Raw genomic sequence first — 26,757 nt, 5'->3', positions numbered from 1 at the left:
AATTAGGATGCCATTGAAAAGTAATTTTAGATTTCTTGAGAGACTCATGTAAGCATCTTGCACAGAAAAAAGTGATGAAAAAGGATTCTCTTGTGTATTGCATGTTTGTATCCATGGACTACATCAGTAATTTATTTGGGATTGTTTTTTGAATGAGACACCAAAGCACAGGTCATATGAATGCTGCTGTTGTACTCTTCACAGCCACTGCTGTCTTTCCTTATGTTAGGGTTCATATGTTAGGATCTCTGCATTTCTAGTTCCTACTGAATCAAAGGAGGAATTCTTAAATAGATTAATTTTTCCACCTAGAGCTTAGGCTTTATTCCCGACTCTTCCTGCAGTGGAGCCATGGGGAAATCATGTGCTTTCTTTGCACCTGTGAAGTGAGGTGGATATTGCTCTATGTGAAATTAAATCCATTATTACTGATGTTAGCAGGTAGACACATAGTCTTAGTTAATAATCCAACTATATTCTGTATCTGTTGGGAGGATAAAAGTGGTCTGCAAAAGTAGTTCATTCCAATTAAGGTAGAGCATGATTAATTGCCTTCTGAACGTGCCTTTCTCTTTCCACTGGCTAAAGAAGGAGCTTTGTCATATACTCAGGATATCTCCCTTCAGGTTTACTAAGGTCACTGGCAGCCGTAACTTCAGAATTTGCATCATTCACATGTTAAGACAAATTGATTAGTGGCACATCTGTATTTTGGGAAGGCTCCAAGGGCTAACTAGTTGTGCCAAGAGTGTCTCAAACAGATCTTCAAGAAAAACAAGTAATGTAAATAATGTATGTGATGCTTTAGAGGTTCATTTATATGTATTTGCCAAAAAGACCAAGAAGTGTTAACAATATTTGTAGAAATAAGAAGTTGCATATATCAAATTTAAAAAGTCCACGTGGCAGCTGGTATTTCATAAATAGTACAATCATTAATTAGACAATACCAAAAGCTAAAGACTTTTCCCATTTTTTTGTTTTAATAAAGGTCTCTGTAGATTAGTGTTTCTGACTAAGTTGTAAAAAAGAACAGTTTTAAATGTATGATAACCTTATTGGAAAGGATGAGATGATGATATTGTGGCTCTTCAAATAAGCTTGTGTGATTTATTTCTCAGATGACATCCATCTGGGTTCAACAGAGCCCTCCAGTGAAATAAAATGAAAAATTACCATTCCTTCCTGTCCTATTAAATAAAATATTACTAAAACTAAACTCCTCAGAGATTTAACTTTGCCAGGGTTTAACCCCAGCTGGCAAGTAAGCACTATGCTGCCACTTGCTTGCCCACCCCCATGGGATGGGGAGGAGAATGAAAAAAGAAAGCCTCATTGGTTGAGATGAAGACAGTTAATTAGGATAGCAAAAAGGAGAGAGAATAATAATAATGGAATATACAAAACAAGTGGTGCACAATACCTAATGACCAATATCTGACCTGGGCAGCAGTCTCTGCCCCGGCAAACTTTCCCAGTTTATATACTGAGCTTGATGTCAGATGGTATAGAATATCCCTTTGGCCATTTTGTGTCGGTTGTCCTGGCTGTGTCCCCTGCCAGCTTCCCATGTTCTCTCCACCTTCTTGCTGGCCGGCCAGCAGGAGAAGCTGAAAAATTCTTGACTGCTTAGCAGCAGCTGAAAACATCAGTGTTTTATCAACATGATTTTCATCCCAAATCCAAAACAGTGCACTACACCAACCACCACAAAGAAAATTAACTCTCTCAGCCAAAACCAGAACAAACTTAATAGCACAAGTCAGAGAGCTATCTGCTATTAAGCCACCTTTATATCTTCTTGAAAGAAAAAGTAGATTATTCTGTTCTGAGCAGTGGGCGTTGGTCTCAGTGAGTGCATTCGGTTTTGGCTCTATCTTTTTGTTCAGACTAAACTGATAGACTTGGAAAAAATTCTTCAGAAATCTTAAGTCATTTCCTGGTAAGGTGGGAATTCCATTCATTTTTCCAAACCAGCAAGGCCTCTGCTCTGTCCTCCATTGTTTCTGTCCTCTGCTCTGTTTCCCATTTCCCCATATCCCTATTTCCTGTAAAGCTTTATGCATGCCTATTTCACTTTTCTTTTTCACTTTTCTTTTTCACTTTTCTTTTTCACTTTTCTTTTTCTTTCTACAACTATTGCTTTTACTTCTCAGAAGGAGAGCAAATACAGATTGGAAAGAGTTTTGATAACTTTATGCCTGATTTTATGTGGGATTATAGAAGGAAAATGCACACAGAGAATTGATTTGCATATAAATTAACTGCATGCATCCATCTTTTTCTCGTAAGTACTTTGCACTATTGAAAGGCTATAACTGGACTGACAGAGTAGCCTGCAGTCCACCTGAAGAAGCACAATGAGCTTTGCCCAGTCAGTGTCCTGCTAGCATCCTTTAATCCTGTTTTTATCTTTTTCAGTCAGGAAGGTGAGGTAGAAAGGGAGGGAAGGGCTTTTATCTGCCCCATGTGCTGCTGAAGCTCCTTGTCAAAGCTCTCCAATAGCAAGGGGGAGAGGGAATCTGGCACAGAAGCTGATACAGAGATCCACCTCGCTCACTGCATGTAGAAGACAACAAATATCCTTTAAAAGGATCTTTTAAGAGACGTGATCTGGCCTGAAACACAAGTGGGGACCTGTGCATGGAAGGACCCACAACCTACTAGTAGTAACATCTGAAACCTCTAGTCCCGATGCTATTCTGGGCTATGTGTTCAGGAGAAAAAGGTGTATTTTTTCAATAACTAGTTGACGTTGTTATAAATTATGTCTTTTGGGTTTTGATCTTATCTAAGACTTTCCTTTTCTATAAGCACACCTTAAAAGCACACCATTCATTTTCTGTATAGAAAGGTGTGCATCTTCTGTAGAAAAGGTGTAGGTTTTCCTTTTCTATAAACACAACACTTACAGTTCTATTTGCTGTTCAGTTCCCTGAAATCTCTAGTACAATCAAGTCTCCCAAATCATCTTAAAGACACCACTCATGATAAACGGAACACCAGTAATGTGCTTGTACACATTTCCCACTTCTGAAGGCATGGTGGTTCAAGCCCAGAGCCATAAATCTTCCACAGTTTTTATTCACTTGAACCTAAGGAGCAATATGATATGTCTATATCTATGCCTAATAGTTACAGCGTCAGAATTGTTATGTGTCTATTACTCAAGAGGTCCTTGAGTGGCATTAATGGAAAAGGTGCTTGTGGAGCAGGAGGCTAAGAGAGGGACAGTGGGGTTACCCTGCCAAGCTAAGGATCAGCCTCTACTGAAGCTGACTGCTAGGGAGAGTTGGTGTTTGCAAGCTTGCCTGCTTGCTCGGGACATGAACCTCAAGGCCAGAAAAGCGTGAAACTATGAGTACATTGAGAAGAATAAAAGAGGGTTAAACTAAATTGTTTGTATTGTCCCACTCTGAAATTTGTGTGTATTTCTCCCTCTAACTCTCCACTCTCTCCATGAGACCATAAGGAACAACTTCCCATACCAGCAAAGTGAAATCACAGCCCTGTTTTATTTAAGGACTTTTAAGAGGAAAATGCTGGCTAAAATAAAAACAACAGTAAGGAGAGGGAAACTTTGCAGTAACTAAAAATAAAGGCACACCACTTCACGAGATTGGTTATTGCATCGGTCCAGAGTTTGAAATTCCAGACACTGGGGTTGGGAGGTCACCCAAAGGTTACTTTTCTCCCAGTCAAGAACAAACACAGTGGAATTGCACACCAATGTCTTTTCCCAGCCCACTTGAGGAGTTGCCAAAGCTGCTCTTGGATGCGTTCGCAAGTGACGCAAAAATCTATTCTTAAACACAGACAGAATATACATCAGTCACTTAGCACAGAAGGAAACAATTAACATCAAAAGGGGTGGACTAGAGAAGCTTTTTATATTACCAACTGCTCTCATAAATTTAAACCTAAGTGGAGGAAAGTAATTGATTCATATGTGTTCTTTATCTCACGTGGAACACTAATGCATTGCTTTGGTTCAGTGGTGCTGTTGCTGAATTATATAAATAAAATATGGCAGAAACCCCAAATCTGAAGCAAATGCCCTAATTTTTATTCCTGAACCACATTTCTGTAATTTTGGTTTGCAATACATAAGCAAACTTCTTTTTTTAGAGGTATTGAACTCTAGCTGAAGTCCCCAAATGCTCCAAATAACATGGTAATATTTTAAATGCTTTACCATATTTAGTTTCAAGTGACTGTCACTATTAAATAAAGTTAATTCTCCCAAATAATCCTAGTGAAAGTATGAAGCATACCCAAAAAATACGAAACCTCTGTGACTCAGATTGTTTCTACTTGTCTTATTTAGGTTGAGTTGTGGGAATTTTTGGTTTATTCCCTTAACATCTATCGTGCATTATAGCCAATGTTGTACATAGACAGTTTACTTCTAGTAAGTCCTTGCAGAACCTAATGTCCTTGCAGAACCTAACATTTCCTTGAGCGGCAAACAAAGAATTTGACCCAAGGCTTAACTAACTTACTCTTTTGTACCTTTTTAAATTTCATTTGATGCAGGTAAGGTTAGTTCTGAATGATTGTTCTGTTAAATTCTTAGTTAAACACATTAGGAGCAACCACAGTACTTTGTAAAAGGAAGTGTTTAAAATGCCCCCATCATTTGACATCATGCATAAAGTTAGGGGCATTGGACTCAATCACAGAGGTCTTTCCCAACCTCAATGATTCTGTGAGTACAAACAGAGAAATTTGAAGTTCAACATTTAGCATATGGTATTTTGGCATGCGATACGTGAAGGACACTTGCACCACTCTGTTCAGTATCCTATCTACCTCTGATCTCCATCCTCAAGTCATCCTGCTGCCCATCTACCTCTGCCACTGTAAGCTGTCTAAGCATGCAGGTCACAGAAGGATTATCACACACACACATATTTAATAGACTCCATAGTATCAGAAGTATGAACTTAGAACATACGGAGCCATTCCTTCTCTCACCAGTTTTTCACCTTCGTAAGTAATGAGTAATTTGGAGTAATACATAGAAAGTATTAACCCAGAAATGAAATATTTTAGTGACTTGATGGAACAAAACCTGTAGATGTCTACAGCCTGGACATGTAAACTATATTAGTCTTGTTCCTAAACTTTTGCAGAAATTAATGTGAGATATATAGATAAAACAACTGAAATATCATTCCAGCCCTTTTTGCATGTACTTAACCTCTGTGATTAAATTTCTCTGTGAGCTTTGAAGTAAACCGAGAAGATTCATCCTACATTTTCCAACAAAATCTAGATCACCTTTTTCAAGATGTCCAAGTTGCTAGAGTTGCAAAAGTGCTTCAGATAGATTTGTTGTAGTCTCTTAAATGGGCTTGAGATGTATGTGATTCTGCTTATTCATTTACAGAGCAATGTTGTGTTGTTGCTGGATACAAACAATGGTGCCCTTCGTCGACTTTTGCTCTTACCAGATACTCAAGAGTCTCCTAAGAGAACATCTTGGTGGGGCAGCAAAGAAGAGATGGTGAGGAATGGCACCTGCCTCTATTATACTAAGATTTTTTTTTTAATCGACGTTCAATATTGGAAAAAAAAATCCTCAGAATCATTTATCTTTCTTTGTTTATGGAGCAAGCACTTACTTGTTTACTCTTATGAATGCTTAAGTGCCTTGCACATGAAATAGCATTATTATGCAATAGTGATATGAAAAATATAAATAAGTTGTATTGTCTGAGGATATGTAGCTTTAAAATGTCCCTTTTGGGAGCTAGGACTGGGAACAATGGAATGTTTTGCTGCAAGGGATTATTTCCAAAATAGTGAAATCAGTTATGACACAGTTGTATGACTTGGGACAAGGCGGGCTAGTTAGAGATAATTAATGCTGTGGATTATTCTAAATAAAAGAAAACTGCAGTAAGGTTTTAGGGGAGTCAAGGAAACTCAGTGGGACAAAACTAACAAACACTAATTGCTGTATGACATATTTTTATACAGAGCAACTACAAAATGTGCCGAGAGTTTTCACACAAAAACTGGCTGGTGTTCTACAAAGAAGCAGGGTGAGAGTAAATTATATCCTTGTATTATATTGATTTATAATAAATCTCCTCGTGTACATCCCTAAATGATTACTTTTTTCTTGGCTTCCAATTTTACAGAAACCGCCTTATTGTACTGGATGTATTAGAGGGTCAAACTCATACCATCTCACTTCCTATCAATCTGAAATCTGTTTTCCTTGTGGCTGAAGACCGATGGCTCTTGGTAGAAAACAAAACAAATCGGTTAGTTAAGCCTGGTTTTCTTGATAGTATTATTTCTTGTTTATGTTGAGGAGTTTTCACTCCTGATCTCAGAGTTGTTTTTGCAGTTTGTGAGACTGGCTAGACTTAAACAGTTGGTGTTTAAGATGCAAATTTGTTCTGATGAAAGTGCATTTAGGCTTTAGAGTAGGAAATGAACAGGATATGCCATCTTAAATGAATGTCTTTGAAAATCTATATTGGCTCTGATTGTATGCATGTTAGTACTGTTTTTACTAATCTTTAGATGTGAGAATATTGGTGGACATAGTTTTGGATATATAGCCATATTGTCCAGAGTTAGTGCCCGCTTGCTTTGCTTTCCTGGTCACATGAAAGAAATATTACTCTGCTGTCTTATGTTTATAAATACACAGCAAATAATAAACATGTGTAAATAGTTACCAGAAGACCAATCTGCCATTTGCTGGCTTACCCGTTCCTATCTCATAGATGTTTAGAACATCATATTTCGTTTTAGCAGAAGGTGTTGATAACCTTGTTTATATAAATGTAGACTGTTTTTGCTATTTCAGAAGATAAAAGTCCTTGTTTAGAGTTACAAGCTTAATCAGGAATTATTATAAATGCGTGCACTTTACAGGAAATTTCTTTTAACCAAGCGTGCCCATATGGAAGCTGAAGACAGTGAGGTTTGCCAGCTGTATGCATTGAGTGAAGAGCCAGCCGACATGGGATTTGGCTTAACAACAGGTATTGAATGCAAACTTGGCTTGTTCTTTTTCTTCTTGTTTTTTTTTAATCATTTCTGTGTTTGCAGCTGCACAAACAAGGCTCTTGTACTTTAAAGGTCTGAGTAACCTTCACTCTGAGTCTCTTTTTGTCCTCCCCTTATCATGTTAGGTTAATAATAACTTTTCACAAAGCATAGCAAATTCCATGCTCAAATTTCAGTTTGTTGAATAAAGCATCTTTGTTTCATTGCAGCATTTAAGACTTTCAGTCATAGACTTTCGGGAAGCATATAAACAATACAGAATGAAAAAGGAAAAAAACAACTAAGCAGGAAATAGAACATAAGAACAGAAGGGTCCAAATATGTTAAAGAGTCCAGTTCTGTATGCTAGTGCAGGTCTATTGCATACATTCAGATGAGCCACAAGACGTTTTCCAACACTTAGAAAAATACAAAAAACCTACTGTCATAAGTCACAATTCCTGAAGTTCTGCACATTGTGCACAGGAGGCCATTGAAGCCATCCAAGCTGTGTTAAAAGATACTGGAAATTTGTTCAGTAAAATTCCCAGGTGGTGCTAGGCATCGGGGCATGTCTTAGCTACAGAAGAAGGCAGAAATCTCCAATGGTTATCATTCTGAATGGTCTTCAGATTTGATGACGTTTTCAACCCTGAAAGCCTTTGATCACAGTGCACAAGTTCTTTAGTCTACCTCCTTTAATAATGCTGGAAGTGCATCTGCATCCCACCTAACAGACTATGGTCTCTGGCCTATCTCCTGTGTGTCTTAGGGAGACAAAGTTAAAAACTAGACAAACCACTTTATATCTGCTAGAGGGAAAGGTTCTGTCCTGGCCCTTGTGGCTAGCATAAGTATGAAGAATGAAATTAACAGTGTAACCAAATGTTATTGACAAATAACAAATGTGGCTTATTTTTACACAAAGAGCAACAAATTAGGTACCCAAACCACTAACCTCAGCTTAAGTATCTAGGATCATTTTTATCTCTTGTATGGTTTACTCTATCAACTTATCAAGCTCCATCAGAGCACAGTAGTTTCCTTCCTCTTACTACCTTATTTAGAAACCATTATAGGGTATCATTCCTCAGATGGGTAGAAATGTTATTACAGTTACCAATCTCAAAGTATTTGTGGACAGTTTATTGCTGCATGCTTTTTGTGCTATTTTTATCATTTGTTATCTTATTTCTTCTCTTCCAATCTAAAAAGTTATCATATCACTTCTCCACATTTTTCCAAATCATCCAGCAAACCCTGAACGTAACATCTTCAGCCCGTTCTCCTTCTCTGAGGCAGAACCTGTGGCAGGAGAACTAGGAAAACGTAGACCAGTGTGGGTTTGCCACTGACCCAAACCAGTAGCCCATTCATCCTTTGAGGGAGGGAAGCTTTTCTCCCACTCTCAGTTAAAAGAGATAGGCTGCCTGTTGAAGGTAGAAACAGTGTGTGCTGCAGAACTGAAGACAGCAGTTCTGACTGTATTGGTAATATGAGGCAAGGGAAAGGGCTGTTACAGTTGCACAGAATAGAATCTTGTTTTCCTTACCTTAAACAAAAAGAAAACTAAACCATTATTTATCAGAAATGTGTTGCAAATGATGTTGCAAAGACAGCAAGATGGTTACCAAGAAATGTCATGTTGACATTTACCTGTGCAAACCTACATTTTGCTTTTTTGTGCATTTGCATTATAACAGTCTTCAATACGATCACGTGCTGTTCTATTCCATGGGCTTCTTGCCTCATTTGCACAGTAGAGGGCAAAATTAAGTGATATAAGCAACTACAAAGCTAGTATCTCCTGATTTTAAGTACTTAACGTTACAAAAATAACGTTATTTCCTGACTTCTTTTCTGTGTGGCAAGTATAGTGTAATGAAATCTTCTGCTTTTTAGTAGTTTTACCCTCAAAGTAATAGCAATGATCAGTGCTCAGCACTCTTACAGTTAATATTGTTTCCTATTGCGCAACTGGATTTAATGACATTCATTTTGTTTAATTTCCCTGTTTAGCGTCAGAACTGTCTGTGCCGCATGCAGTTTCAAGTGACCAGCTATCTTCAGAAAACCTCAGTGCAGCTGTGGGACAAAAGATCAGCTCCCCCAACAGGATTTTCTCAGATGAACATAGTTATGCTACTATTGTTATTGGTTTCCCAGACCTCTTGGTAAATATTCAGCATTATTATGCAATGAAGTAACATGTGCTCATTTATTCTGTAACCGGTTAAGTACCTGCTTACCAAAGGATATGGAAAAAGAAGGAAATGACAGTAAATGGCAAATTCATGTAGTGTGCACCATTTGATAGAGTAGTCTAAGCTAGCAGGATTTCAGTGGAGTTTGAAATAATAAAAAATTGGACAACATAATGTCTAGCACAGACAAAATTCATTGTAGGTAAGTTCTGAAAAGTGCTGTCAAGAAGAATGTTTTTGACATCTTGAGTTTTTATAGATTTTTACTTCAATATAGCCACTGAGAAAAAGGGTATCAGTATCATTTTAGATTGTTCATTGTGACCTTTTTGCTCAGTGTGCAGCAGGTGGCAAGACTCTAGAGTTAAGAAAAAAGATACAGAAAATTATAACAAAACTGTACAGCCCTGTCACTATTTAATAATCTAGTTAAATGTAAATACTGCATGTAGTTGTGCTCACTCCTGTGATGCAAATAGAAAAGGACCAGAAAGGAATGTACAACTTAACAGTATAATAGCTGAGGCTGTTGCAAGGAGTAGAGGTAAACACAAGGAAATTAAAAGCAGTATGTTTAATTCTTTGGATTTGTTTGTATTTACTAGGTAGTGAAACATATATTGGGTGGTACTTATGGAATAAATAATTCTATGTCATATTTGCTTAAAAAATTGGGGCAAATTAGAAAATTTAGCTGTTAACACACATAAGTTTTGGGAAAGCCAAATGATGGAAGAAAATACTCTGAAATCCAAAATTATTCAATAAAAGGTTTTATTCAATAAGTTATTCCCTGTTTTTGCAATTAGCTTTTGAGTATTACTTGATTTGGATTTATATTACCAGACTGAATATACATATTATTTGTAGTAGATGTGAGTTTATTCTGGAAAAGGCAGGTAATTTAGAGAAGGGAGTACTAAAGAGGTACATTTCAGTGCCAGCACTGATGAAGCATTTTGCTCTCCCTGATTTAGACTGAGGCCCAGACTTTCCTTATACATGATTTTAAATGTCCATGTGAATGTCAGAGAAGGAGTGCTAACTGTGAGTGTCAGGGTAGTGGGACAAAACTTTGGATTCAGTGTTTAGTGTTAATGGTGTAGGTGTACAGTATGGTAAAGGTGTCTAAGCTCTTACTCACAGTAGGAGTGCTCAGCAGACCAAGTGGAGAAGCTTTCTTCAAGATAAAATGATTTATTTTTTATGTGATACTGACTGTAGTGGGACATGAAGTACCTGGCTTGCACATGGACACCTACATTTACATCTCCAAACCTGGTGCTAAATCCAAGCCTTTATGCCTAGCTTGGAATCTATTACTGAAATATCTATTTCCGTTTATCTGCATTAGTGGAAGCTTAGTCTGTGTTAATAGTTGGTTACACAGTGTGATTCTGCATTAGGTTATTTCAGTGCTTTCTGTAGCTGGTTCAACATGAGAAAAAAAAAAACAAACAGTTGGTTCAACTTCAGGTCTTCAAAGAGTCGCAATTCCTAAAACTTGTGCAGGTGATCTGTTGTTTTTCACCCTTATAGGAGTTTTTTATGACAAAGCAATCCAAGTCTTTTCCTTGTCGTGTGGTGACATGAAAGGTAACCACAGTAGCCACATTTGGTTTGGAATCATTATAGATAACAAGGGGAACTCATCAACAAATGTTTGTTCTTGGGCTTAATATTAGTAACCTTCTTTTTTCAGTAGACTCCTTCTCTCTTGCAGTCTCCCAGTGAAGTGTATAGCTGGAAAAGAAACTCCTCTCTGAGTGGCAAACGTCCTTCTCCTTCTGATTCGTTTTATTATGGATCCCAGAGGAAAACAGGAGCTGCAAAACAAAGCAATTGTGTAACTTTATTGGCTTCTAATCAAATAGTCAGAATTTTAGCACCTGGAGATGTGCCTTTGAAAGACATTTACCCAAAAGGTAAGAGGTTCATATACTTGTCCTGCACCAAATGTACACACTTGTTTTTAGTTTGTGAACTGCACTTACTCATGAATTTTTCCAGAATGTTTTTGAAAAAAAAATAATCACAGAAACCACAAAGAAAGCATTTGAGGATAAATGAGCTTAGTTGCACTCAGTTTTAAAATTAGTTTGGATCTTATTAACATGCTGAATTATAATTCTGAGGAATTACCAGGCTACCTACACTGTGAATATGCCGGTAGATGGAATTTCCCTCTGTCCACACTGGGAACCAGCTACAGGAATTCCAGTTCAGCAGCTGGCCTTCACCAATATTTCCAACCTCTGCTTGGTGCCACACAGACACACAGTGATAAGACAAACCTGTTGTCCATCTAGCTCAGTATTCTGTCTCTTTCAGGGCAAACAGGAGAGGTTATTTCAGGAGCACATGTGAGCCTAGCTACTTCTGCGTCTTTCCCTCATGCTTTCTCAACATCTGCAGTTGTTTTGTTAGGAGGTATGTTGCAGGGAATATCCCTGCCTTAGCCTTAAAATCTCCTTTTATATTGTCTAAGAGTTAGTCTGATCCCTTTGTGTCTCCACAGCAAGCTCACAACTTCACTACTCTGTGATGAACTGATCTCCTACCAGGTTTATCAGGTGCCCCTCATGCAATGCAGGGTTGGGTGAATAACTTTAACTATCACCTTCATGACTTTGTAAACTTCACTCGGATCTGCCTTCACTCCAAAGAGAAGAGTCCCGTGCTTTTTAGTTATTTTCTTGTCCAAGAGAATGTTGCATGGGCAACATTCGCATAGAGCAAAGCCATCCTCCACTTGTACACTAATAATGCAGGTATAGACTACAGACCTTCAGAATTTTTATGCTGCCATGCCAAGCTTTCTGTTATCATTGTATCTTTAGCTTCTTCAGCCAATAAATAAAAATGCACCAGTTAGTGCTAAATAACAGCTTTTGTGAGTTTTGCGTTAATTGCCTCTAGAAATCTCCAAGGAAAGGTCAATATTAAAAGAGAAAGTCACCAAAATATTCGTATATGGAAGAATCGTAGGCTTTTTAAATTCATCAGGACAAGAAGCTATTCCTGATTTGTTCTGTACATGAACTCCCTGTCCCAGAATAAACACTTTATTCCAAATTAACTCCGCTTTACACAATAAATGATGTAATATGTCTGCCCTCATTTAACACAGATTAACTTCTCTGTGTAGAGAAATCCTTTTATTTATTACTAAAAGGATAAAACATTTACTTGACTAAAGAAGCAAAGTCAAGGATATAAACAGGATGGAAAGCTATAGTTATCTACATCTGTACAGAAAAAGTTACCTTTTAAAAAGATTAAACTTCGTAAAACTTAGTTAAAGTGAGCATGATGATCTTTGAAGCAATTATACCACCCCAGGCTGTAATCTTGGCATGTTTTAGAAACTGCTGAAGGATCAGACTGAGCCATTTTTTTAAGGCCTTCATGGTAAAAAATAAATAAATAAATAAATCTGTCTCTGAAGTGGATACGAAAAAATCAGAAGGTAATTCTTGTGAGTTTTTGTTAAAATTAGTTTGTCAGTTTGGGAGTGAGGGAGGGAAACATTGCTTCCAAATGATTCTTAACATTGAAATCTTGACAGTTATTTCTAGGAGTCTTTTAAGTGGCTGTGGTGTATGCTACTTCATAATGATAGATTGATATAATTAAAAACCACAGGATGTTTTTCATGAATTCTGGATACCAATAACCTGAGCAAAGTATCTGCCTGAGAAATGCCTTCTCTCTGAACAATCAGTTTAATTTATAGCTGTTGTATTGCTGAACAAGAGATACAACTTTTTTTTTTCCACAACTGTGGTGAAATATATTAATAAATAGTGATTGGTAGCTCTAAACTTATAGGACATTTTATGAAGTATGCTCTTTACAGTGGTCTATGTCCATTAAGATTTAAGGCTGCCTTGAAGAACATTATCATTTATTTTTCTTTTCTAAATGATGTTTTAATTTATCAATTACCCAAACTGATCTTAACTGAATCATGCTTAATATGACCTTACTGATACAATTAAATTGGACCTGAGCGAGACTTCAGGTTTTCTGTTCAGGATTTCAGACATTTCCATTTATCAGCTAATGGTCAGTTTTTCTAGTGGAGAACGAGCTATGAATGGAATCCTACAGATACCTGTGCTGCTCAGCGTGGTCATGAAAAAAAATGGAAAATAAATAAACAGTGAGGTGACAGTTTTTGCTGATGTTGCTGGTTATTATTCACAGTAGAAAAGATTCACCATGAAAGATTGCAGAAGGACTGTAATGCTGACTGCAATAGAAATGGCTGATTAAATTCAGTACAGATAAGTATAATGTACATGAAAGAAGGAGGGAAGAGTTCTAATTCTACATTTAAAATGATGGGGCTGACCAGTACCCCTCAGGAGCATGATTTTGGTGTTGTGATAGATAGTTTCATTAAAATATGAGTTAAAAGCTCAGTAGCAGTCAAAAAAAGTGAATAAAATGTTAAGAATTACTTGGAAGGAACAGAGAAAAAACAGAGAACACATTTGTGGTGTTGTGTAAATCTGTGTGTCCTTAACACTCTGTAGTTTTGGTTCTCCATCTCAAGGTGAGAGAAGACTGAACTTGAATGGGCAACAAGGATAAGCAAGGTTACCTCGCCCAGATCTCCTGCATGTGGAGACAAGATCAGGAAAGGAGTGTATGGGCGAGTTCTACAATAACATATATGTCCTGGAGACGTGGAATAAGCAACAATTTTACAATCTGTACCAGAGATAGGGGGCAGCTAAGGTAGCTGGTAGGAACTTCATCAAAACAAACAGAAAGAGGTGGTTCTTCACAGAACAGAGAACCAACCTGTGAAACCCTTTGCCAAAGGATGCTGAAACATGATATCCAAAGAAACTGGACAAACTCATTTAAAGTTACTAAATACATGGACATAAAAACATAGACACCATGTTCAGCTTAAGAAGCCCCAAGCTTGGTACTGGTTGGTGGCTTGGAAATACCACATGTATTTACCCAGTTCTTACACTTTTCAAGCATCTCGCTACTCTTGGAGACAGGATACTAGATTAGAGGGACCTAGTATTGCTGTTGTTATGGCATAAATTGAAAACTTTTCCAAGTGTAAACAGGAAAGCAGAAGAAGAGAGACATGCATTCATGTACTCACTTGGAAGGTGAGTTTGTAAAGGCACAAATCCTTACTGTGCCTATTTGAGAACCAGTACTTGCAGCCCTCTCTGCTAGGCAATTGTTTTTTCTGGAGTTTGCCTCAGTCTCACTAACTGACAGAATATTTAATTGAATGCACGTTTAACTGCTACCAGTGTCTGCTTAATGGTCTTGATCCCCTGGTGATTTAATGCTGCGTGTTCCTGATTGTAGTGCATAATTAATGGTGGCCTTTGGACATTTGATGAGTTGTCTGGGCTCTTGTTTCTGCATTGGAATTGGAACCCTGTAGTTATTGACCTATGGAAGTTGTATAAGGCTTCATTCGTAAGTCTTTTGTATCCTTTCCTGGGAGATGGTATAGTGAAGCAAGGCATGCTATTACATAAAATCGTGTAGCAGCCCCTTGAATTTCTTGCACTAATTCTTACGTTGCCTTTGAGAAGTTATTATATATTGTTGCTTTCTTTCCCATCTCCTTGGACAACTGGTCAATTCTGGCACACAGCTTTTCTTTTCTATTAATAATTCAAAGTACTCAGCCAAACTCTAGTGTACTCCAGTATGTATTACTGAAACTGTTCCAGGAACAACAAGCAGAGAAATAATTTCCTTTAGGTTTTATAGGAACTGTAAACCAGGATAATAGTTAAGCTTGAAAAGAAACATAGTAATGATTTCCCAAAAGACTGCCAAATAGATGTATGGCCACAAAATATAAATGCAGACAAGATCATGTAAAATCCAGCAAATAAGTATTAATGTTATTCTAAAAACGAGGTTTTAGAAATGAGGGCTACTTGAGAGCAAATGTTTACTTGGATTCTCAGCACTTTCTTCTTATGAATATAAAATAACAGTCTATCAGTCTGTTACTGGGTGTGTGTCCTTATTAGTGTAACAGTAACTGGAAGAACATCTAGTATAACACACACAGTTACAGGAATAGCCTCAACATATCATCTGGTCCACCTGTTTATAGAAGGACAGGATGACACATGTTTAGACTCCTCTTAACTGATGTTTGTCAAACAATTGGACTATTCCAATGATTCACTCTCCTTGTATAATAAAAGCTTTTCCTAGTATCCAGCTTTTTTTTTTGTAAACAGTACTGAATAGATCACGTCACCTCCACTAAGTCAGGATAATATTGCTGTCTTTATAAGAATCTTGTTGATATTATGGGACATATGTTTTTCAAAAAAACCCTATCTTTTTTGACAAAAAAAGTATTAATTCCTTACATTTGTCTTTATAGCCCATCTGTTCTAACCTCTTTGTTACACTCAGGACTATCTCATGTGTCTGACTGTTACCTAAAGTAGGATGTCTAGAGCTGTGCATAACCGTTCTTCTCTGAGGGGGTTTGGCAAAAGAAGAACAAACTGCACTTGTTTAGATCTGCTGTTCATGTTTCATCCTGGATTCCTGACTGCAGTTCTGGGGCCTGGCCAGTTGTTCCTCTGTTGTATTTGGACATTTGATAACCTTTTCTTCAGCTTGTATTCTGCAATCCTTTGTCTTTTTATTATTTGATTGTTTAATTTTTGTTCTCTCTCTAATTTATTAATTTCATTTTTTGTTCTTATCCCACAGTTCTGCCCCTTCCAGTTCAGTATCAGCTCTGTGTTCTAGATCTTCATCAGAATTTTTAATGTGTACCTTATTCTCCATTGCTACCTAAAGAGAGAGCACATTTTAAAACAGGAACAAAATGTGGGCAAACCAAAAAGTGCTCTGTGACCAACAGACCTCCATTTTTCCTTTTTTCTTATTTCCAGTCTGTTTGATGTTTCCATTTTTATGAAGATGAGTAAAGTCAACAGATGTGCTACCAAAGATGTACATACTATAAATATGTAGATTCAGTAGATATGCTTAAAGTGCTGCTGTGGGGTTTTTTTTATACTCAGTTGAATATTTGATCCCATTATACTGCTGATCGCATTGGTCTTTTCTGTGTGTGCTGTGTGCATCAGGCTGCAGGTTGCATCAGGCTGCAGGTAGCATCAGGCTTATCTTCATTTCAAGCAGGGGAAAGATCTGCTGTTTCAGAAGGATATCTACACTTGCTTTTATCTTGTGACAATGATGACTGTCACAATGATTTTGTACACATACCATGTGGTATAATTCAGTTTTCTAGTTTCTTTTCTGAAAAACTCAAGTTCCTCAATTTATTCCAGACAGATGAAAGCCAGCTCCTAACTGGAAGACAATTCTGAGCCCAGTCAGAGTGTACCCATGTGTTTGCAAAAGCCAATGTAGGCTCACACGCACGCACAGGCATGTTTATTTCTGGGGGAGGGACCACAGCCAGTTTAATGAACTGTACTCATTAAAGTGGCTATAAACAGAATATTAAATGCCTAATAGTCTAGGGCTATTTGCTATGCAGTTGTAGAATCTTTGCATACTGAGAATCAACCTACACAAAGAGTGGTTTGATTTAAGGCAACAACATTTGGGTTATTATTGAGAAATTTTCAAGCGCAAATCATAAGCACAATGTTTTGAAATGTTCCTCAATAAGCTTTTAAAGTCGCATCTACAGCTAGCATTATCTTCAATGACTGATAAAAGCAGGGAGTTAGGGACTGCATTAATGCCTAAGTTGTGCTTTTGTGAGTTGGCCTGTACTTGTGTGTAATTTTGACATTTGCTATACAAATACATTATTCTTTTATAATTGTGCCTGTCTGGTTGCTCACTATCATAACAATATAACAATTTTGTATTTGCAAGTTATACCTTTATGTTGAATGTGAAAGCTTATCATTTTCTGATAGGTACTGTATAATGAAGTATTTAAATTTAATCTGCTAAATGCAAGTACAATAACCAGTTAATCATGCAGCAGGAAAATAACATGTTTGTTTATTTTCAGATGTCACTCCTCCACAAGCTGCTGGATATTTGGAAGTAACAGACCTTAACTCAAAGAAAATCAAATACATTGCAATTCCTAGGTAACTGATTTTATTGATTAGAAGAAAGAAAAGCAAAGATAATTTAGTGTATTATTACTTCAGGACAAGCAAGTATTTTTTCTGATGTGGAAAGTAAGGCTTTTGTATCTACTGTGTGTGCAATTCTGCAAATCCTGCAGCATATTTTTATCAACATTTTTTATTTGTTTGCTAGGTGATACCAGTGACAATGTAGCAAGTAGTTAGTAAATATGGAAAGTAGCTTTATCTTCTCATTTGAATTCCCTTTACAGTTTCCCCCTTATCACAGTGCTAGGTGTTAGGAAACCAGGAATCAGGTTCTGGTCCAATATAAAGTTTGCCTTGAAAAGTGAGCTTCTCTATGTTCTGGTTCTCTCTTTGGAAAATATACATTCCCTCACAAGTATCTTGTATGATACTTTAAATGTACAGACTATATGGTTTCCGTATAGTTTTAAGATGCCTCTTCCCATTGTAGAATATACTTGCAAATATTTTATGATATAAACGTATATTTTTGTCTAAAACTGTTGTTTTCCACTGTAATAATAATGAAGGATTTTGTTTTAAATAGCAGTCTCTCAGCTTTACACATTTAAATGGCATGTGTGTGAAAACCACACATCAGTATTTTACTCTTTTTTTTAACTCTATCCATTTGATGTTGATTTTGACAACATTAACTGATTCTCTTTTAAATTAATTCTGCTTCATTACTCATCTGTGGGTTTTTCGAATTACTAGGGAATTAATTTTAGACTGTTCACCATTTTCTAATTGATCTCTTGGCCTACCTCTTACGCAGTCATTCAGAAATGTTAAACATTAACATAGAAATAGTAGTGAATCACACTTTATTTTACGTTGTGACTTTATAGGAAATTACTAAGCATTCAGCTTTGTAATTTCAGCATCATGACACTTAACTTAGTATGAGAATAAGCTTTTCATGACAAATCTTAGCAGATGTCCAGATTAAAAATGGTACTTTATTAGGAAATAATAAATGAAGTGACCTTTTTGTATTCATTAATAGTTATACACTGAAAGCTAACAACCTTTCCTCCTTCTGGCATAGGTAACCTACTAAAATGGTAAGATAACTCTTCAGTTGAATTAGTACATGGTGATTTCAGGCATAGGTAGAAGCATATGTGTTACTCTTTCTTTTGTCTTTGAAGATTATTAATTGTAGTGTTAGTGCAAGTTGCCAAGTCATTATACATGTCATTAACAGTACTGAAAAAAACACAAAGAATCTTTCCTACTTTACCTATGTTTCCCTTCATGTTGGATAGCTATCAGGCCCTCCGCTTCAGCAGTAGATTTTTGCTGCAATTTGACTGTTTAAAACAGCGCTAACATTCTCTGTGCATAAAGCTGTGCCATCTTTAAATGAGTGTTTTAATCTTTATGTTTTATTAAAGCACTAGAGAAATGCGTTACTTGAAGTTGATGGAAAGGTCTTTTCCTTGGTGCCCGGGTCATGTTCTCTCCTATTCCTTTTGTAGTTTTTTATTTTCCTGTAACACATCTTTAATTTTTCATATTCTTTAGGGTTTGTTGTAAAGACTGATTTTCTTCAGACAGATGAGAGATAGCAATGGGTTATGCAACACTTATCCCTTTCAGCCTGTTTTTTTACACTGCTTTTAATACTGACAAGTGTCTTTCAATCATATGCACTTTCAGTAGGTGGAATGTTTCAGGAAAACAGTAGGTCTGCAGGGCTTAGTTGTAGGCTCTCACGCCTTAACTACAGAAATGCTCATCCTCTTTTTAATTGCAGCTTCAAGACAAATCACATTAATTCTTGTTTTTCAGGTCACAATCTCTCTCTCCTTATACATCTTGGCTGTCTAAGATCTCAGACGCCGATGCCTTGTTGGCACCACTGGGCAAAGTAGGTTTGGTTAGTGTGGACATGGGAGGCGGTGTGAGGCTCTGGGAGACCGGGCTGGACAGCCTTCAGCGGTCACTGCAGGACTGGAGGAACATGATCGGCCAAGAAGATGGTCGTCCTGTGCAGGTAGGAGCCTACAAAGCTGATGATGCAAATTAATTTTCAACTGGGAGAGGGGGCAAGGGAGAGCTGTGTTGAAAACACTGTGAAGTTGAAATATGCCTTCAAGAAAAGTTGAATAGACGTCTTCACTGAAAAAGAAGACTATAGCTTAATTAGAAAGCTTATTTGCAACCCCTGTAATTATGGTTACTGACAGTCTCTTTGTCTTTAAGTGTTTGTATTTTTGCCAAATTCTGGTACATTTAAATGCAAATTAATTCTTTATCTCCTGCTGATTTTTAACTGCAGCTTTCAAAATGTAGGACAATGAAATTAATTTTTCAGGAAAGCATCTATTTTTCCAGTGTTCAAATACTTGGGTAAAAAATGATAGTGTTTGTACTTTAGAAAAGAAACTGGAAACCTAGGTGGAAGACGCCTTCAGTTCACCATAGTGCCTTGGGCTAATTCAAAAAATTCTCACAGCTGAGCAGAGTTAGGATGGTCTCCATACAGCCATGTTCTCATGCGGAATATTTAGGAAGATGTTGAAAATATACACTATATGCATGTATGCTGTGTGTGCATGTATATATGTATACACAAGTGTTAATGTACTTGCTAATATGTGTGATCACTGCTGCAAAACAGAATAAAAATTCAGGACTGCTCAATTGCGTGTTTAATATCTGTTAGTGATTGGAAAAGGTATCACTTTACTTTGAAGAACTAGAGTGTGCATTAGGAGGACTTCTCTACTTTTGTGGAAGACAAGATGTTCCTCTCTCTGTCTGCCATTGCAATTATTTCTGTTTCACAAATTTCTGTAACCACTTTCATACAGTATTATAATGGGGAAACAGGATAAGTATTTTCTAAATTAGATCTGTCTTTGTTTTTGTTTATGAGGCATCCAGGTATCTCAAGTGTGAATGGGATTTATTAGGCCAAAAACATAGCTGCTCTTTCACTTTCTTTTCCCACTTCACAAGATGTTCTGCAGTTACAGAAAGTTGTGGAGGAACTGACGTGTTCTTGTTACTGGACCTCAGCAAATGCTTTTAATAAACATTATGAGGAAAGGAAACTGTTACCAAGTAGCACCTTTGTGTGGATGATTGTTGGTTTTCCAGTGCTATTTTTATTACCAATGCAGTAGCACTAGCACCATCTTATGGTCAGATATAGTTGGTCTACACTAGTCCAATTTCACCTACTGATACAAATTGACTAGTAGAAATAAAAAGTCAGGAGGAACAGTTAGAATTTTATTTGTATTAATGAGGGTTTTTATTTATTTTTTACATCTCTTCTGATAACTTGTAATTTTATTCATCAGTATACTGTCAGTCTTAATAAAATATTTGAGAACACTGTCTTGGAAAATACACCTCATCACAAAATTTTAAGTGATTTTAGTAATGTCACGTAACCATTTTTTAAAAAGGCTAAGAAGTTTTCAAGATCTGTTGCAGAATTTCTCTCTCCTGACAATGTACCTCTCTAAATAGTGGGCACATTCGGGGGTAAAATCTTCTCGGAGTATCTTTCTTCTTCCTATCTGTCAATGCAGGGCATACAACTGAAGTCAGGGGTTTGTCAGAACTCAAAATGGCTTACTGGTTGATTTGAGCTGAAACGAAGTCTCCTATGTGATCTTCAGACGTGTGTGATTATCACTAACTTCTTTTTTTGTCCTTTACACACTTTGCTTTAAATGGAAAGATAATGAGAATTGAGAAACCTTGTTTACAAAGGCATTACAGAGCAGTGAGCAATAAACAATAAATGAAATATTTTATTTTATGTACATCTCCAATAAGACAGTAGATGTGGAGTTGCTGTGTAAACTCTCTACTTCACTATTTGGAGATAAGGGCCTTCACCTTCCTACTTAACTCATTTTTTCAATGGACCTAGACAGAATAGCAGTACTTTACTAAGGCATTCATTTCTGGAAATGAAACGATCCTGTTAGCTTGAAAACACATTCATGTCGATTCCCTATGTAAAGTAAGCACAGCAAAAACTCCAGTCATGCCTGTTCTAGAGACAATTACTTCGCTAAGAAACCTGCAGCCAAGTATTTCCTGGTTCCTATTTTTATAGCCTTGGAGATATTTTGCAACCACGTGTTGATCTGTTCGTTCAAGTGTATCTATAATGTTTCATGCCCATCCAGTATCTTGGAGTCTAATGAGGCATCTCTAATTCCTTATCTAAACCCATCATTCCTAATTATAGCAGAAGCTCACTTATGAAAATTGTAAGTGTTCCATATATTGCTGGTATTCATTCCCCACTCACCCCCAATTTACCCTGCCATTGATGCATCCCACAGAGCTACTCTAGAAACAGCAAAACTGATTAGCCCTTCATGGTGATGTTCTTAGACCAACACAAGACCTGTCCTGGTGGTTGGGAAACAGTGTTTTGCAAATACACATGGAACCTCTCTGAAGGCTGAGAGAGCTGGGGTTGTTTAGCCTGGAGAAGAGGAGGCTGAGGGGAGACTTCATTTATCTCTACAAGTACCTGAAAGGAGGTTGTAGAGAGGAGGGTGCTGGCCTCTTCTTCCAAGTGGCAGGGGACAGGACAAGAGGAAATGGCCTCAAGCTCCGCCAGGGGAGGTTTAGGCTGAACATTAGGAAAAAAAAATTCATGGAAAGGGTGATTGGGCACTGGAACAGGCTGCCCAGGGAGGTGGTTGATTCACCTTCCCTGGAGGTGTTTAAGGGACAGGTGGACGAGGTGCTGAGGGACATGGTTTAGTGATTGATAGGAATGGTTGGACTGGATGATCCGGTGGGTCTCTTCCAACCTGGTGATTCTATGATTCTATGAAGCTTTCTGACCTTTGAGAGAAAGAGGAATTGGAGACCTTTCACTATAAATGTAGACTTAAAGAACTGGAAACATCTCTTCATCCGGGTTTCTGCTGGAACTATTGGTATTATCTTCTAGTGCTGCATTTTGACTGACTCTCACAAACACATTGGATCTTAGAAACAGTCTGTATGTACATAAGCAGCGAAACAGAGGAAAACAAGCAGCTGTTCCACTTACAATCGGTAATTAGACTCCCTTGATATAATGTTGTGGCAGTCTTCAGAATAGTCAACATTTGTTTTGTATTGTTGATATACTCAGCAGAGTTCAAACTGATGAAGTCTTGAAGCTGCAAAACTAGTTTCTGGAAATATGGTTTATGTTAACAGAAGTTTGCATTTATATAGGCAGGTCAGAAATTTCCTTCATTTCTTAAAGTTTTAAACTCAAAATTTGACTGCCATATTCTGAAATTGTTAAACTGGAGTGCCTATAATACAATATCTAAACAAAATACTAGATTTTCTAAAGCTATGAACCCTATTTGTAATCAAAAATTTGTTGAGCTTTTTCACTTTTTGTTGTTTCTGAAAAGAAGGTCGCTTCATCATCAAATATCTGAAAAGAATTTCAAAGACAATTTATTTTTAAAATCTTGCCCTAAAAGTTTCATGGCACTGGGCAGACATTATAAGTTTGTGTTACTTTTGCATCAAAGATTAATAAATTAATTAAATTAAGTAAATTAATAGAAATTACATAATAAAACCACTGATTATGTTCTGATATAGTTGGGCTGTTTTTCAGTAAGCATTATTTACTGTTATGTCTCATTTAAGTAGAGTACAATGCTTATGTGAAAATAAGTAAAAGGTGCATCATTTAGATGGTAAAGCACCTGAAATCTCCTCAATGAAATCTTTATTCATTTATACATGATTATTGGCAAAATAATTTCTTTCTTCATTGTTCTTAATGTTCTCTTGCTGTAGACTGTTGCCCAATATGTTTTCTGCTATGTAAAGACTATACTCAGAATGTTACTGTTTCCAAAAGTCCCAGGACATAGGTGAATCTGTTGACTGTGTAAAAAGGTACTTGGTTGAAAATTACCAAAAAGTTGGCTTGATAATATATAATATATATTTTTTTGATTTGATATGATATGATATGATATGATAATATATACATGAAGCTTAAAGCAGAATCACAACACTTCTGGCAATCCTTGTGTAGTCTTGATCTAGACAATATCACCATGCAAAATGACATCCCAAAGCTGAAGATAGTCTCTTGTTATTTCAATACCAAGATTGTCCAAAGAAGGTGATCCAATTCATTAAAAAAAATGAAGACCAACGCTGTTGAAATGGCAGTGCTGTGTGTTTGTGGCTATACATAAAGGCTTAATGAGTTATGTCATTGCAGCAATTTGCCTATGGACTCTTCTTTCTCATTTTCTATTGGCAATTTAGTAGTAAGCCTTCCTTATAGTCATTCAAGTAACTACTTTGAAATGAAATAACATTTTTATGCAAGTGAATAGTTAAAAAAAAATCCCAAGCAACAAGAAAAACAAAAACTAAGCACAAACTTGTTTCCCATCTTTCTGTTCTCCTAAAACAATGTCACATGCTGGAAGATCCCAGATCTTGAAGTTCAAGGCTGCATGTTCTACAGTAAGCTGGGTTTTTCAGAGATGGCTATTGCTTATATTTCTTCATCCTAGAACAAAGGCTTACTCTACGTAGATGTTCTGTGTTGTGTGTGTTTTCCTCAAAAACTTAAAAATCTGGAATTTTTGTCTTAGGATGTATCTACTGTAAGAGCTCCAGTGTGTCTCTTAAATGATGCAAATTCAGCCAATGTAATGTCAAAATTGTGTATTGTAGGACTCAACTGAGGAAAGATATAGCAAATATAAGTGGAGTGGGCACCAGCCTTGCTGATACCACCAGTTTAAAAATGGATAAAGTATTTGGCATTGACAGCTCAGCTACCAGGATTTTCTTTTGCTTTAGGTGGTAAAATTTTGCATGTACTCACCTGTGATCGTGCACCACGGAGAACCTGAATAATAACACTCCGTCATCCTAGCTCTTTAGTCTCAAGGCTGATGAGCAACATTCAGCTTGGAAAATGATGTATTTCTTTGTAGATGGGTGACTCCAAAGGAGGCATGTAGGTGAGAGACTGGTGCCTGCTAGAGGCAAGTTTCTACCCACTGAGTCAACAGCTCGAAACATTTGGATATCACTGAAGGCCGTTCATGTAGCGTCTATCAGCAATAGTCCACCTGTTGGGGGAAGACCTTTGTTTGGACAATGCCTTAATATGAGATCAAGCCCTTCCAGACATAAGAAGCAGCCTGGAAATGTTCTCTCCCTTTTTTTCAAACAGGAGTTGGAAGTGAGTTTAGATAAAAAGATTTTAGCGGAATTTCAGAAGAAGATCTTGGGATCCCTGTACAGACGTGTTGGCACACGTCCTTCCTGTTCTCTGGTTTTTGCACCCAAGGGGTTATTTTAGCTGCTGTGTGCCTGATCTAGAGCTAGAACATAGCTGAGAGACCTACCCAGACTCAGAAAATGAGAAACTTTCTGTGTATGTATTCACAGCCTCCTTTTTCCAAGGCATTATTTATAGATTTAAGGAATTAATTCATAGAAATGGAAGGGGATTTCCTTTAATAATCTTTCTGTGACTTGGGCCGAGACCAGAAAATTTGTGATTGGTTGATTCTCTGCCATCTTTGGATGACGATCATCTTTCTCCCTTAATTGAACAGTCTCATTTACTCTATTTGTATTCCACTCAACTAATCATGCAGAACTCTACAATTAATTATTCACCCTTTAAGTCAATTAATACTTGGGAGTTTATGAAGCTGCAGTTTGTACTTGAAAGCTTAGGGTAGTGCAGGTTCATCTGATGAAATTTAGTTTTAGGTTGGATATTTATTTGAAGAAGAATTAATTCAGGAACTTGGGTGATCCCAACTTGTTACTATTTGCTGCTCAGGATCTATTTTAATGTATACTTATATTTTTTTTTTTCTTTTTTAAATGTGGCGTTTTCCTTTATAACGTTTTAACAAAACCCTAGCCTTTTCCAGATGTTAAGACTGAGCTGGGCAAAGCTGCAGTTGGAAATTGAGGCGTGACCTTTAGGAGTGCCTTGTCCTCCTCCCTTTCACCCCCCCGGCTCTGAATTCTCTACTTTAGAGCAAGTGTTTTTTCTCACCACATGAGGGCATCGGTGAGCTAATAACAGTGATCTTGCTCATCTCTTAAACACGGACGGTACAGACCCCATAAGGTAGGAAAAATATATGCAGGGGAGAGTATTTCTAAGTTTGGAATAGCTGCATTCTGCAGCCCTGCATGGGATCCTGAAAGCCCTGAAATACTGCAGATTGCAGTTACCTAGTCAGTAAGTAGATTACAAGGTACAATTTGGTAGCGTTTGCAATTCTGAGTTCTGTAAGCCCCAAAACCACAGTTTAGGTCTGTGATCTTTTCCTTGACTGCACGATTCATTTTAGCAAAGAAAGGAGTAGCAGATGTATCCTTCCCCTTGAAGCAAGGCATCCAAGTATGGGGAAGCATAAGATTAAAAAGCCACAAACCCACAGGATGAAGGACTGACCACGTGGGCACCTTACCTTTTTCTTTGTAAAAAATCTTCCTGCATAAATATTCTCTACAGCTCCAAATAGTACAGCTGCGACCCTGCTTGCAAATGATTATTGGGTTGGACACGTTAAATCGCGATGTTTTCCATTTTAGTAAATGTGTTCTTTGTGGAATGATCCACTGAATGCTTAAAAGGATTTAGTAGCAAGGTTGACTGTTTGTTTGTAACCACATACAACAAGGAGGAATTCCATTTATTTCTATTATGAAGATGTTAAATCCTCTAAGGAGTGGCCAGCTCCATTTAAGTATAATTGATTTGGGAAAGTTTGGGGAATGGAAATATAGTCCACTTTTTAAAGTAGAGACTGCATCCCTTTACACCTGCAGGTTGTTAACCTGGAATTGGAGAGTGTTTTCCATTTTTTCTCCCTTTTAAAGTTGTATCTGAAGTATTAAAATAGGCATTGTGTTTTGTGTAAGAGGACTAGGTATGAGTATGTCCTGGCAGGGCCAGATGTACTAAAGCTAAGAGGTGAAGGGTCTGTTCTCCTGTACATTGGAAATCAGAGTTTCTTTGCTAGTCCTCAGGCAGAAACTAGTTTATGTTGCTGTGAGCACCGCAAAGGAGCTTTTCTGGCAAGTACTTCTGAATGGGAGGCACTGACACGTCCTGTGCCCTTCAGGAATTTTAATGAAGTTAAGAATACAAAAGTAAGCTGCTGTATTAAAAGACCATCTACCCTCTAGCCAGATTACTGTGTTGAACAGAAACCTGTCATGAGCAGGGTAGGATGGCAGGAATATTTACAACCAAAAAAAAATTACATCAGGCACATCCCAGGCTACATTAAGAAAAAAAGTCCTTTGCATTTTACTGGAAGCTGACACTCATTTATTACTTTTCTATTCAGAGCTAGAAGTATTTTCAACCTCATCTGATTTCTGCTTACAAAGTCTTAAAGATGCTTCCTAACCTGTAT

General features: G+C 37.2%; 1 protein-coding gene across 1 annotated transcript in view; it reads left to right on the top strand.

Moving 5' to 3' along the window:
- VWA8 (von Willebrand factor A domain containing 8) overlaps positions 1-26,757 on the top strand; it is a 202,253-nt gene that overhangs the window by 137,347 nt on the left and 38,149 nt on the right. The window contains exons 30-37 of the mRNA XM_069880696.1: positions 5,393-5,509; positions 5,986-6,050; positions 6,150-6,275; positions 6,898-7,007; positions 9,031-9,185; positions 10,939-11,140; positions 17,242-17,323; positions 19,130-19,334. Coding sequence (XP_069736797.1) covers positions 5,393-5,509; positions 5,986-6,050; positions 6,150-6,275; positions 6,898-7,007; positions 9,031-9,185; positions 10,939-11,140; positions 17,242-17,323; positions 19,130-19,334 — 1,062 coding nt within the window. The remainder of the gene's footprint in view (positions 1-5,392; positions 5,510-5,985; positions 6,051-6,149; positions 6,276-6,897; positions 7,008-9,030; positions 9,186-10,938; positions 11,141-17,241; positions 17,324-19,129; positions 19,335-26,757) is intronic.

Source organism: Phaenicophaeus curvirostris, chromosome 1 (assembly GCF_032191515.1).
Source record: "Phaenicophaeus curvirostris isolate KB17595 chromosome 1, BPBGC_Pcur_1.0, whole genome shotgun sequence".
NCBI lineage: Eukaryota > Metazoa > Chordata > Aves > Cuculiformes > Cuculidae > Phaenicophaeus > Phaenicophaeus curvirostris.
Note: the sequence above shows the minus strand (reverse complement) of the source record. Positions and strands in the feature narration are given on the sequence as shown.